The 12,834-nt window shown below is 43.1% G+C and overlaps 1 protein-coding gene across 2 annotated transcripts in view; it reads left to right on the forward strand.

Moving 5' to 3' along the window:
• The window catches only part of tmtc2a (transmembrane O-mannosyltransferase targeting cadherins 2a), a 52,279-nt gene that overhangs the window by 13,980 nt on the left and 25,465 nt on the right, over nt 1–12,834 (forward strand). The window contains exon 2 of one of the 2 annotated variants that reach the window (XM_070928873.1): nt 9,609–10,209. In XM_070928873.1, coding sequence (XP_070784974.1) covers nt 9,609–10,209 — 601 coding nt within the window. The remainder of the gene's footprint in view (nt 1–9,608; nt 10,210–12,834) is intronic. The other variant, XM_070928874.1, reaches the window with a different exon arrangement.

A 12,834-nucleotide genomic window follows, 5' to 3' on the forward strand; every position in this document is an offset into this window, starting at 1 on the left:
AACAGCATAATTTTGCATAAACTCCTGTAGAAGCAACAATGTCGTATATGCAGCAGCGAGTTGAGATAGAGCAACATCTGTCTGGCATTTTAAATCATATCCCCAGCCTGCACACAACTGTGATTTATGTATTGTTTGGCTAAATCAGAGAACAGCACTCAAGTCTGCTTTTAATCAAGCATCACATTTATCACTGTGGATGCAGGCGACTCAGAGAGGCCACCCTAATTACACGTCCACAGTCAGACACTGTAATCAACTGTCGAGACCGTGCTGGATGCAGAATTGGGACAGACTGATTGGCTGCTCATTTATTTTCTTGTAACATGCTTGAGGTGATTTTCTGGTTGAATGGGATAGATGGACGGAGGGTGTTAAAGTTGGCCAGCGTTTCACTGATAAGAGCTGGATGTGTGGGAATGATTTTAGAAACCCTATAAAACTCTCAGCATCCAGTGCTCCCGGACATTGGCTCATTAAAATGTGTTTCTCACTGTGAATTCTGTTGGGCACAGTACCATACTGTAGGCATATGGCGTATTTATTGGGTGAGATGTTTTTTAAAATACCTATGAATTTCACATTAAGAGCTGCTGTCTCAATGTATAAGGGAGAAACAAAAACTGTATACAAGAACCTTTTTCCAAGGAAGTTCCTGGTGGTCTTTGGGGTGTTCATGGAGGTGTGAAATTGTAATTTGCTGTTGAACTGAACTGTACGCTCCCCAAACCTCAGTCCCAAGTGTTTTTCAATTTGATTGCATTCACACATATTGCTTTTTTTATAGAATAAATGCTCTGTGTGGCAGGTCTGCTTGGGAGGTTGCTAAACATGCTTCAACAAGCTGCTGCTCTGCAAGGACAAACAGTTAGAACATCTTGTACATCTGCTGTACAGTAAGTTGTCTTGTTCATCTTGCTGTTTAAAAACTTGATTAATTCCACAGCTTTTTTGAGGCGCGAGCTTTGACCCCCTCAAATCCCAACCCAGTCTTTCTCTTCACTGCATCTGCTGTATTTATGCCCTGGGGGAGAGTAAAGCATTAGTTTTATTAGCCATTGATTTCCCATAGCCTCTCCTCCTGGCGAGGAGGAGGATTCATCACGGCCTTTTATTGACACCATCAGTCAGGGAGCGCTGCGGTGGGCTCGGCCTCCTTTTTTAGCTGAGGTGGCAGTGGTGGCATTGTTGTCAGATCACCTCTGTTTTGTGCGGCCAGCTAATGGGAAGTGATCAATCAATCACTTAGATGGAGATAAAGACTCTGCAATCAATCGGCTGAAAAATAGATGAGGGGGTCACACTCTCAATGATTGGGTTCATAATATTTGAACCACTAGAAATGTTGTGAATGATGTTCTCCAATGACAGTGGACTAGTTTCCACACTTGTAAAATATTAAAAAGTTTCATTTCAGGCTTTCTTACAGAGAGTCAGAGGAGAAGGTGGATACCACTCTCACGTCTGTGCGTTAAGTATGGAGCTAGAGCCAGGAGGTGGGTAGCTTAGCTTAGCATAAAGACAGGTAGCAGGGGTAAAGTATTTCTTCGCCAAAAGCTAACCACAACTTGTTTTTATCTTTCTGTTGGTGTACGGATTAAACAAATAGGATAAAATGCGTATTTGTGAACCTTGGACAGATCTGTTTGCCCCTGCTTTCAGTCTTTTTAAGCTTAGCTAATCGCCTCCCGGCTCGAGCTTCATACTTAATGGACAAACATTCGGCAAGAAAGCAAATAAGTATTTTTCCCTAAATTTGAACTAATACTTTAAGTATTAGATACATTTAAAAAGTGTAGAAATGTTTCTTTGCATGTTGAGGTTAGGATCAGTCATGAATGGGCAATCAACAATCAGCAAATGTTGTGCTGTCCCAGATTTTGAAAACATCAAATCTCAAGTATCCACGGAAGTTGAATCATGCCTAATTCTTAGGTCTACAATATCTATTTGAACAATCATTACAAATTCAAAATACAGCACTGGGCGTCTTCAAAAAACACTCTCCATTTATGGATTGAACTGGCTTACAGCTGCCGAGCTCAACTGGCTCTCAGCTGACGCTTTTCAGACTAATATCCTGAAAACAGAGATTGTAGGATGGTGTTTGATATTCATGTGAGGAACATAAAAAGGACATAAGTGCTATTTTTTCATCAATCAGTATATATTTTCAAGTCATGGTCTATTTAAGTGCACATTCACATTAAGTACAATGAGTTGACCGTGGCCTATTTGGAGCTAGTTGTTCTGCTAATCAGGAAACCGGCTGCACAGGGGACATGAAAGCAAGTCCTTGGCCTGACAAAAAGAGAGACAGCCAACTTCCTGACGCTCAGCTCAGACTGTTTCAGCCTCTTTGAAGCCGCGGGCAGCCCGGAAGAAATCTGTTTCTCCTGATTGGCCGCTCGGACAGACATGAGGACGTAGAGGAGACTTTATCTTGGTGTGAGTTGACTTGATGATGAAGTTAAAACAGCTGGACGTCAGTGATGAGGAGGAACTCTCCAGAAGTGTGTCCTTTTGATCACACCAATTAGGTTCATGAATACTTATATTACTTTGTTTGACTTGGGCCAAATATTGATGTGAGTGTAACATAATGTTTGTAATCATCCATAGTCTTTTATCAAGTTGAACAATGTTCTTTTTGGAGCATTGCTATTTATTGTGTGTTGATATGTATGCCACTCAATGTGCATCAGAGTGCATTTACCAGATGTGTTCGAATCAACACATACTGTACAGCTCTAGCTTTGCGTTAGCCCTATTGTGTGTTCATGCAAGAGTGACTACTTGCACATGTGCGTGAATGTGCATGTGTGTTTAATTCTGTATAACAGGCAATGTGAATTTGATGGGTTCAGTTTTATAAATTTACCTCAGTAGGAAAGTCAGCTTCCTTAATACAGTAACACTTGGTTAACAAGCATTTCCTCAGAGTCAGCATACATGCATTACAACAAACAAAATAACTGTAAATATGAACCTTTGCTGTATTAGCTGCAGCTGTTTACCCCCCCAAAAAATACACAGTCTAAAATAGAGTGCTTTGTGTAATTTGCTGTGCTTTCCCACTAATCTCTGCATGAAGAGTTAAAATAAGTCATTTAACCGGCCTTTTTATTCCACCAAACTTCTGGCTGGTTATTCTGCACCCTTGGGAAAAATGCTGGGAGCTGCAGGATGGGCTATTTTTAATCAATGAAAAGATAGATCCAGCGAACTGAGCTGGAGAGAAAAAAAATGTAGGTTAGTGCCTTGAATACAAAGTAAGTTTCATCCTCTGTGTCTCAGGTTTATTTTCAGTAATATATATTTTTTTCCTTCTTTTTTTCATGTCATCAGTGCCCAGTTATGCTGAACACCATCCAGCAGCAGTTTATCTCTATTTGCACATTTCAAATGATGGAAAGAAACAAATAATAGCATATGAGCTGGGCATAAAAATCTGTCAAATTAATGTCAAATTTCGTCTCACGCACCAGGAGAGGGAAGAGCCTCTGCATGGCTAAGCATAACTCTTTCACAACTAGGCCACTGGCAATATGACAGAGTTTTATGAATGCTATCTGGACATTTATGCATTTTCCCCCTCTCCTCCCGTCTTCGTGCCAGTTTGGCGTGGGACGGAGTGTGGGAAAGTAGCGGTGCCACTTCTGGTATTGTTCTGCCAGTGGTGTCGCTGACGTATGATGTTTGAACACACCCTTAATGCTCACTTCCTGACCTCTCAGCCTACAGATATACAAACTAAACAGATACAAAGACTTGATAAAAAAGGAAATATTGTATTAACGACTACGTGTATTGACTGTGAGGAGAAGAAATACGATTTCAGTAGGAATCTTTATTAAGATGGCAAGATTATTGATTAGGACATTAAATCATAAAGCCAGAGCTCTGGTGGCTTTTATCTTCATCACCATCTCCATTTGCCAGCCATCATGCTGCCACATACTGACCGGATTATAGCAGCTGATAATCAGCCAATGAATGAATCACTCAGGCTCAGCCATCAAGCATAATGGCTTCACGCATGATCGTTCAACCTTGCCCTGTGATGGATGGGTAGGTACCTCCAGGATTAGACCAAAAAAAGAAAGACCAGATCACCATCTCCACGTGTTCAGTTGCCTCATGTGGTGCAGTACAATACGCTCCCTGCTGCAGTGACCATTGAGGTGAAATTTATGGGATTCTTTATCCCCAACCAGCTGTGGCGTTCGCTGGGAACAAAGCCATGGCTGGTGTTTTCCTGCCAACTGTAACACCACATGGAATTAGGACACTGTTATAGATTACATATGGTGTCATTCGACATGTGCAGTATGCTCCAGCACGCACACACACACACACACACACAACCTTTAATCAGATTACTCATTGACCCCCGACCTCTGTGCATGTCTGAGAAACTCTGTGCACTTTGTGATCACTTTCTAATCCTGTTAGATTTGGATTAACACAGAGGTGATCTGGACCCTGACACCCACCCTCACATACACTCCATCTCTGTTTTATACACTGCTGCTTTATCCCGCTGCTGGTGCATGTGAGACAGAATCTAAATGAAGATGAAATCAATAACTGGTCGTGGGTGCGGTGAGGGCCTTGTCTTTCAATGGAAATTGTTACGTTTCTGTATTTATGTGTATTATCTTTTTACAGTCCTGTGATAATGGGGCCGCAAAACAATTATATCCATTATCAATTAATCTGCAGTTTTGTTTTTGGCGTAGAAAATGTCCAAAAAATGTTCATCGCAATTTTCTGAAGCCCAAATTGAAGTCGTCAAAAATGTCTTAATTTGTCCGACAAACAGTCCAAAAGTCAAATATATTCAGTTTTCAATGATATAAGACAGCAAATCCTCACACTGGAGAAGCTGAAACCAAAGAATGTTTCGTGTTCTTGCTTGAAAAAAGTTCTATTATTTTTGCAGTATGTTGTAAAGGCCCCTACATGATGCTAGTTTGGGCTTTCTCCACCAATAATTGACAATTGTGAGAAATATGATGAAATCCAAAACAATGGCCGAAGACTGCACTGTGATACATGTCTACCAACTGCTGATTTGGGGCTTTGGCATCCAAAGACATCCTTTGTCAACAAATGATTACAGTTTTGCTGCTGCTGTGACCCACATCTACCATATGAACCAACCAATTAGAAAAGGGCATGAACACAATGAAGAATATAGCAGCTGTTTATAGAGGTGGCAGCTCTGTAATCGCACTGCTCTTTAGTGGCGCCGCCTCAACACGTTTTCCACTGTGCTGCAGTGATGTGGATTTGTTTTGTCCCGTCAGTACGGAGGCTTTTTCTTCTCATGAAGTCTTAATCATCTGCCGTTCCTGTTGCTCCTGCTCAAAGCCAGCAGCATCAGTGGTGTGTTTACTTCACTGGTGCGCCAGCCCGAGATTAGCATTGTGTGAACAGGCCTGTGTGCCGCAGCTCTCTGTCTTTGGGCTTAATTAGCACTCAGATTGCTCAGTAAGGAGATGGAGATTTTATAGATCTTGGCCAGACAAGCGGTATTGAAAAGGGCTTGGTACCAAAGCAGACCAGCTCAGATGAGTTATTAAGGCAGAGTAGAAAGATAAAAAGGATAAAGGAGCAGAAAGGAAGGGTGACAGGGGAATAAGATGGATGGAGGACATGAACGAAATTATGTAAAAATCTTAAATATTAGAAATATAACATTTAAGATATTTAAGATAAAAGAATGGGCGAGGTGGGGATAGAGAGAAAGACGTAATGGCGGCAAACGGAAGAGAAAAATAAGGAAAATGAAAGAGGTGATGAAACAATGTCCAGGCCAGTGTCCATTAACAGTGCTGTTTTCATGATGATTGGCTAATCCATCTCATTACTGCCGTCAGGGAGCGGGAGGATGCACTCTGCTACAAAAGGCTGTGATTCAGCCAGTCCTGATTATGTTAAGTGATGGCAGTTTGTGCTGCAGATGTTTATTGGAGTGGAGCAGGCCGGCCAGCACACGTGCTGCAGACAGACAGGCTGGACGAGAGCCCAAATATTTAAAAGAGACTCAAGTGCGGTGTTTTGCAGTGCAGTTAATAACACTGTTCTCTTAATAGAGCACACAGAAAAACATTTAAAGTAAAGGTAGGTTTATGCAGTCGGGCCAGAGAGAGTGGGAGAGGGAGTAATGTGCTGTAGTGCAGCGCAGGGTGTGTTTGTGTCATCTGAAATCTGTAAACTGAATTTAACAAGGAAGCAATTAAGGAAACAACTCTTTTTATAGGACGCAGTTTCTGACTCTGGGGATTCAAGCTTCCAGCTAAGAGAAAGAGTCTCTGCCTCATGAGGGTTGTTCAGGGGAATAATCAAGGCAGGAGTAATTGAAACTGTAGCAGAAACACAAAATGTAAACATAACTCTGTTTGTGTATAAGAAAACTCCACAGGGTACCTTTAAAATTAAGAAGAGTTTCATTAAGGAAACTCTGAAGACACATATTTTACAAGAGGTAGCCACCTGATTAGCAGTAATTGTTGGTGACAGGTTTATTCCCTTGTGCTAAACATAGAAACTGAAAAAAATGTCATTAAAAGAGTATCTTGACAGATTTGGGTGTGCCAACTCTTTTTATAGCTGCTGCAACGGTTACAATATCTGCTGGTAGATTCTGCGGTAATAGCTGTGTTTTTTGGGAGATGCGATGATATCCATCTTGTCCACATCTCCTCCTTTGTGGCTGATGTAGCGTAATAATGAACACCTAAACAGTGTACAGAAATTCGGTCCCTCATATTTTTACATTCAATGTATATTTGGCCCAGTGTGCGTCTGTAGGCAGCCACAGCACATGAAAAAAGCAAATCACTGGTGGTGAGATCACTGTTGTGGAGGAGGTGGAGTGCTACATTTGCATATTGAAAAGACACATACCCAACCACTGAAAGACGGCCAATTTTCTCTTCACTAAAATCAGTGGACAGGTGAAAGACGACCTCACGCTATTACAAATGGACCTCAAAAAAAAATCCCCACCTGCTAATGTCTCTTTTCAGCCTCTGATGGAAATCCCTCCGATTTTTTTCCTCCCCCAACACAAAAGAGGAAAACTGAAAAGATCTAACCCCGTCCTGTACTTTGAGGATTGTGAATAGAGTCCCCCGCAGCCTGCCTGCCTGCCCCACATACGGTGGCTGAATACAAAAGACCCCCCTCTGTAAGAGCAATCACTACGGGAGACCACTCTATCTGCACCGCTGCAGCGACAGGTCTCAATGAAGCCGTCAGCGCAGGCTCTGCTGTCACATACATGTGCACACACTCACGAACACAAAGACACACACCTTGCATGTAGCTATATATTCCTTTAACCCTCATAAGCACACACACACACACACACACACACCCCAGTACTTCTCAACCTATTCCCCAACCCTCATGGCTAATGCATTCTTTTCATCCTCCAGTGCCGGGCAGGAACAGGGAGGGAGATGAGTGGTTGGCGCTGATTTGAATATTTAAATTATTTATCACCAGCGAGTATTGAGATCCGAGCCCTTGCCAAGGGACACAAGGGAGCTGGGTGAGGGTGAATCCAGCCATGTTTGGATTTGATAGTGTGCTGTTGTTGCCTGAGGGGGGAGGAAAGTGGAAAAACATGGACACAGTCGCAGGTTTTGGTGGACATGTTACATATTCTGTTTCAGTAATGAACCAAAATCTTTTATGTGAATTATGAGGATAATCATAGAGTCAGTAGTAATCTACAGAATCTATACTCTCAAGACATTCATATAAATACAGCGTCAATAAAACATTCAATGTTGATAATCATTACATTTCAATATATGTTTATAGCTCTTATATCCTCCCACCATCATATCATGCTCCGCACTGCTGGGACTGTAAAACATTTTATAAATAATAGCTCACTGTGGAGCTACAGTAAAAAAGGGAAGTAAACTGAGTGATGTAATGCCTTGGGTCCTTAGAAATATCGGACAAGGGAGAGTTTCAGTTTGGCTTGTTGCAGCTCAGAGCCTGAGAAACACTTGCCTTTCCCTGACGGAGAACAATCCTGGGAAATGGAGGAATTTACTATAGCTCAGGCGATGACAGGGCAGTAGGCTTGAAGGAAAAAACATTTGAATTAGGTTTAACGCATTAAGCAGTTCTCACTCTGACACCGGACTCCTCATTTGAAGTCCTTTTTTATCGTTCATGTTTCTTTTTCTCATTGTCAATCTTCCCCATTTACCTTGCCTGCTCTCATGCTGGATACAGGCTGGCAGCTGGATCTCCCTCTTTCTCCTCCCTCCCTCTTCTTTATGCGCTCAGCACTAAGTTACAATCTCTAGACAAAGGAAGTCCTCGGTGGGCCCCCTGTCGCTGTCCTTTTCCCTCTCTGGCGCGCCATGAGCACGCACAGCACAGTAACAGCGCTAATTGTAATCAAGCCCTGAGAAAGAAGATAGTCATGAGGCCACTGTGATCAAATCTTGGAAACACAAAGTTTATGACTTTAATTCTCAGAAGTTTTCATGTAGGGACAAGCAAATAAAAGATCTGCATGTGTTGTGTGACAGTTGAACATTTAGTGACTTTTATCATCTGAATGATTTTAAGATTCAAACAACACAGTTCAAATAAGTTTCAAATAGTTTGAAAGCATTCAGAGGAAATGCATGCTTTATTAATTGTAGCATTAAAACTGAACTCCAGGTACAACCCCAGATATTTACAATGTATGAGAAACACTGGTTTTTACTCCTGTGACCAGTTCCCTTTTCTTTGTTTTGTTTGTTCTTGTTAGTTTTCTTCCTGGCACCCGCTTCCGGCAGCCTGCCTAGAGTCAGGAAAGTAAAATGTAGAATTTGCTAAGATATTTTTTTTATTGACAGCCAGTGTGTAATATCTATGCCAGCTTCATCTTTGATCAAATCATTTTTTTTGTCTTATGGGGGATTCTCCCACTCGGATGCTGTTGTTGTTGTAGCTGCCATTCATCACTCTTAATCCCTGTGGCGAGCCTCATTTGTTGCAGTCTGTGAGTGAACATGAATGTGAATGCGTCCCCAGTAATGATCCGCTAATTATGAGAATCCACATCAGCCTCGGGGGTGTGAAACCACCTGCCCACGTGTGTGTGTGCAGGTACCTGTGACATATGTACATGCTGTGTGTGTGTGTGTGTGTGTGTGTGTGTGTGTGAGAGAGAGAGAGAGAGCAACAATGCACACATGTCTGTAGATTTAATCACACTGCGGCCTGTTTATTACATTCAGCGTCCTCATTGCATTTGTCTATTAGATTTCACTTCTGACTGGATCATCAGCAATGTGGAAAAGATATTAGACATGCTGGACATGCAGCACGTGTCTCAAGATACGGGGAGTTTAATTTTTCCCTTTATTTTTTTGTTACAACTGTTTTTTGAAATAAACAATGTATTCATTCATTACTCACGTTAAAACACGTTGGTTTTTTTATTGAATTTTATTGAATAACTGAAGAAAGTAGAAAAGATTAAAAAGAAATAATTAAATGATTCCATTATGTATCATAGTGAACACTCTTTTTGATGATCTTTATGGTTGACAATAATTCATTTCTTCTGCTCCTTTTAGCCGAGCCATCAAGACCAACCAGGACCTCCTTCCTGAGACTCCGTGGACCAACATCCTGTATGACGACTTCTGGGGCACCCTGCTCACTCACAGCGGCAGCCACAAGTCCTTTCGTCCACTATGCACCCTCTCCTTCCGCCTCAACTACACCCTGCACGGCCTGCGTCCCTGGGGCTACCACCTGCTGAACCTGGTCCTGCATGCGCTGGTCACCGCCCTCTTCACGGCCTTCAGTCGCCCGCTTCTCGGTGGAGGACTGTGGAGCTTGCTGGCCGGCCTTCTTTTTGCCTCTCATCCGGTTCACACTGAAGCAGTCGCTGGTGTGGTCGGGAGGGCGGACGTTGGCGCTGCGTTGTTCTTCTTGCTGTCTCTTCTCTGCTACATGAGACACTGTGGACTTCGTAGGGACCCACGTGGGGCTTTTCAGACCAGCTCAGTCACCTGGTGCTGGGGCTGGATGCTGGGCAGCCTGTGGTGTGCAGCAGCCAGTATGCTGTGGAAGGAGCAGGGGGTGACGGTGCTGGCCGTGTCGGCTGTGTACGACCTCTTCGTGTTCCAGAGACTCCGGTTTCGCCAGGCGCTTCTCCTCCTGCTGGGAAAGGTAAATGAATGCATGCCACGGGGGCTGGTGTGTTCACCGGCTCTTGTCTTGGCGTCTCTACATATCCAGTTTCCTCTTCCCTCCCTCAGAGGCAAACCTCATCCAGCCAGCTGCTAATGGTTCCTGTATGGTGGATTAAGTTTTGTGTGTGTACTTAACATGGTTGTGTGTGGAAATTGTGTACGTCAACTTTCATTAGGAGTGTAATTAGGAAAGCTGTTTGCCGGTGCACAGTTGGTGCATGAAAAGTAAGCTATTCATTTGTCATCTGCTAAACAGGAAGAAACTATATGCAGAGGGGGCGTTTTCCACTTCCTCGCAACTTCAGTTTGCTGCAGTAAATAGATACGCATTAATGCAAGGAAATTTAGATTAGGATCTCAGCCTCACTGTGTGTGTGTGTGTGTGTGTGTGTGTTTGTTTTGGGAAAAAAGGGTAGTTGCACAGGAAAAGCTATTTTCAGGGTGTTTTTTCTTCAATTCAAGGTGACAAAAGGTATGTGTGAAAAAGCAATAACACATCCTATTCTGGTAAATGATTTGGTGCACTTGTCGAGAAAGCCAAACATCCACAAATGTACACACACACACACACACACACACTATGCTTCCTCCTCCAAACTCAAGTTGTGTGAGGAGAACAACCTTGACGCAGTGACTCATCTGATTATGGGGATCAGTGTTTGACTGGAAAACCTCTCACAGGCGCTCTACATTTGATTAGAGAAACTGCTCCTTAGCCAACATGATGGTCCTCGTAAAATTCATAAGTAGCGCAATAAAAGGTCCCCTTGGGTTTACTGAGCAAGGACAGTCTGGCTCTGAATGGTGTGTGTGTGCGCATGGGAATCTTTTTATAGTGGTTTCTTCTTGAGGAAACATCTATAAATACCTCTGTTTGTTGCAGGGTTTGCGATATAACCTTGTATAGTACGTCACAAAAATCCTATGGAACTTTCTGTTGTACACAAACTGACTGTGTTATTTACACAGCCAGCATCCAAATGAAAACACGCTCTGCCTACAAGTGTGTACAGGCTTTACCGTACCTGTGGGGCAGCTTCTCCAGTGGTTGTTTCTGGCAGGATGATATCCCACAACTATTATTAGAGGGCTTGCGGTGAGCGGCCCAGAGAGATCAGAGAGGGGAGAAAGAGGGAGTCGTGTTTTTTTCCTCTCAGTGCTTGGCAGGAGTGACTCACGTGTGTGTCTGTGCTTTCACAACTGCTAAACCTTAGCAGATGCAAAAACAACACCTGTCTTTCTAATTGTACCAGCTATTAAAGCTGCTAAATCATGTTAGAGTAGCTACGCAGCAGGAAAACGGATGTAACTCATTTGCAGATGACGAGGTAGACAAATATATAATCATGGATACAAACCTGTGACAAGAAAAAGAGAGAAAAATAACAATATGATGCAATACAACATCACAAACTATGACTTAACCTCTTAAAATCAAGTTTTTGCTGTGGGGTTGAAGAGGTTACATTTGTTGAATTGCCTCTCTGACACTCTCTCAACCTGACATTATGAAAAATAAAATCTCAATTTACTGAGAAATTTCAAACCTTCTTTAAAATGTAGTATTTATTGGGATTGTATTGAATTATCAGGCGTTCCCATTTTTCCGTCTGATAATGTATGAAGACAGTCGAGACAGAGCCTTGGAAGTGAAACTACAACCTGAAAGACATCGAGCACTCCTTGTTCCAGTCTGTTGCATTACGGTCTGAAAGATTTCATCACCCTCTGTGCTTGTCAGAAGCCGCTATGAAGAATCACGTTTCCCTGTGTATTTATCACACAGGCGAGCAGGGATATCAGCAGCAGGCCTCCACCTCTCTGCCCAGACACAATAGTCCTGGCCAGCATCCCTGTGCCAGCCCGTCAGGTCCTTGTGCCAACCCCCCAGCACCACCCGCCACTGCCAGCACATCTGGCTCGTTTATCACTCCAGCAATGCCCTCCTCTGTTGCCCCAGTCACGGTTATCTTGGCAGGGAGCTCGTTATGTGCTGGGGCCAGCCACGGGGGCAATCGTTTTCTCGATTATGAGCCAGACGTCTCGGGACGCATGGGAACACAAAGGGTGAGAGGGATATCGAGGGAAACTATGCCCTCACTTCCTTTCCTTTATCTGTTCTTGGTCTTTGTCACCTACTGTGCCCTAAAAGCACTTTGGGAATGGATGACTTGGCTTCTGCTACTGAGGCACAGTCAGAAGCTGTTCAATTGATGGTAGGCAGAGAGGTTACAAACAGTCTTGGTAGAGAACAATGCAGCACTTGATATTCTCCATTTCATTAAAAATGTTCCATTTCTTCCACAATGAAGCAAAAGATTGAAAAATCCTCCACATCACATTACCTGAGCGCTGCCTCACGGCAGCCACAAACAATAAGGAAATGCAAATCAGCGGCAGTGTAGCTGAGGAGACAGATGCGCTTCGGCCAGCACTCCATTTCTCATCCTATTAACTCCCTAATCAGACCGAGATGAGATTTCAAATGAGACAAGGTAGGACGGAAGGAGAGTTAGAAAGTGATCGACGGAGACAAAGCAAGGTGTGGTGTTTGCACTGCAGCCTATTGAGAAGGCAGAATGAGTCTTACATGCCAGGATCA

This window comes from Enoplosus armatus, chromosome 22 (assembly GCF_043641665.1).
Source record: "Enoplosus armatus isolate fEnoArm2 chromosome 22, fEnoArm2.hap1, whole genome shotgun sequence".
Taxonomy (NCBI): domain Eukaryota; kingdom Metazoa; phylum Chordata; class Actinopteri; order Centrarchiformes; family Enoplosidae; genus Enoplosus; species Enoplosus armatus.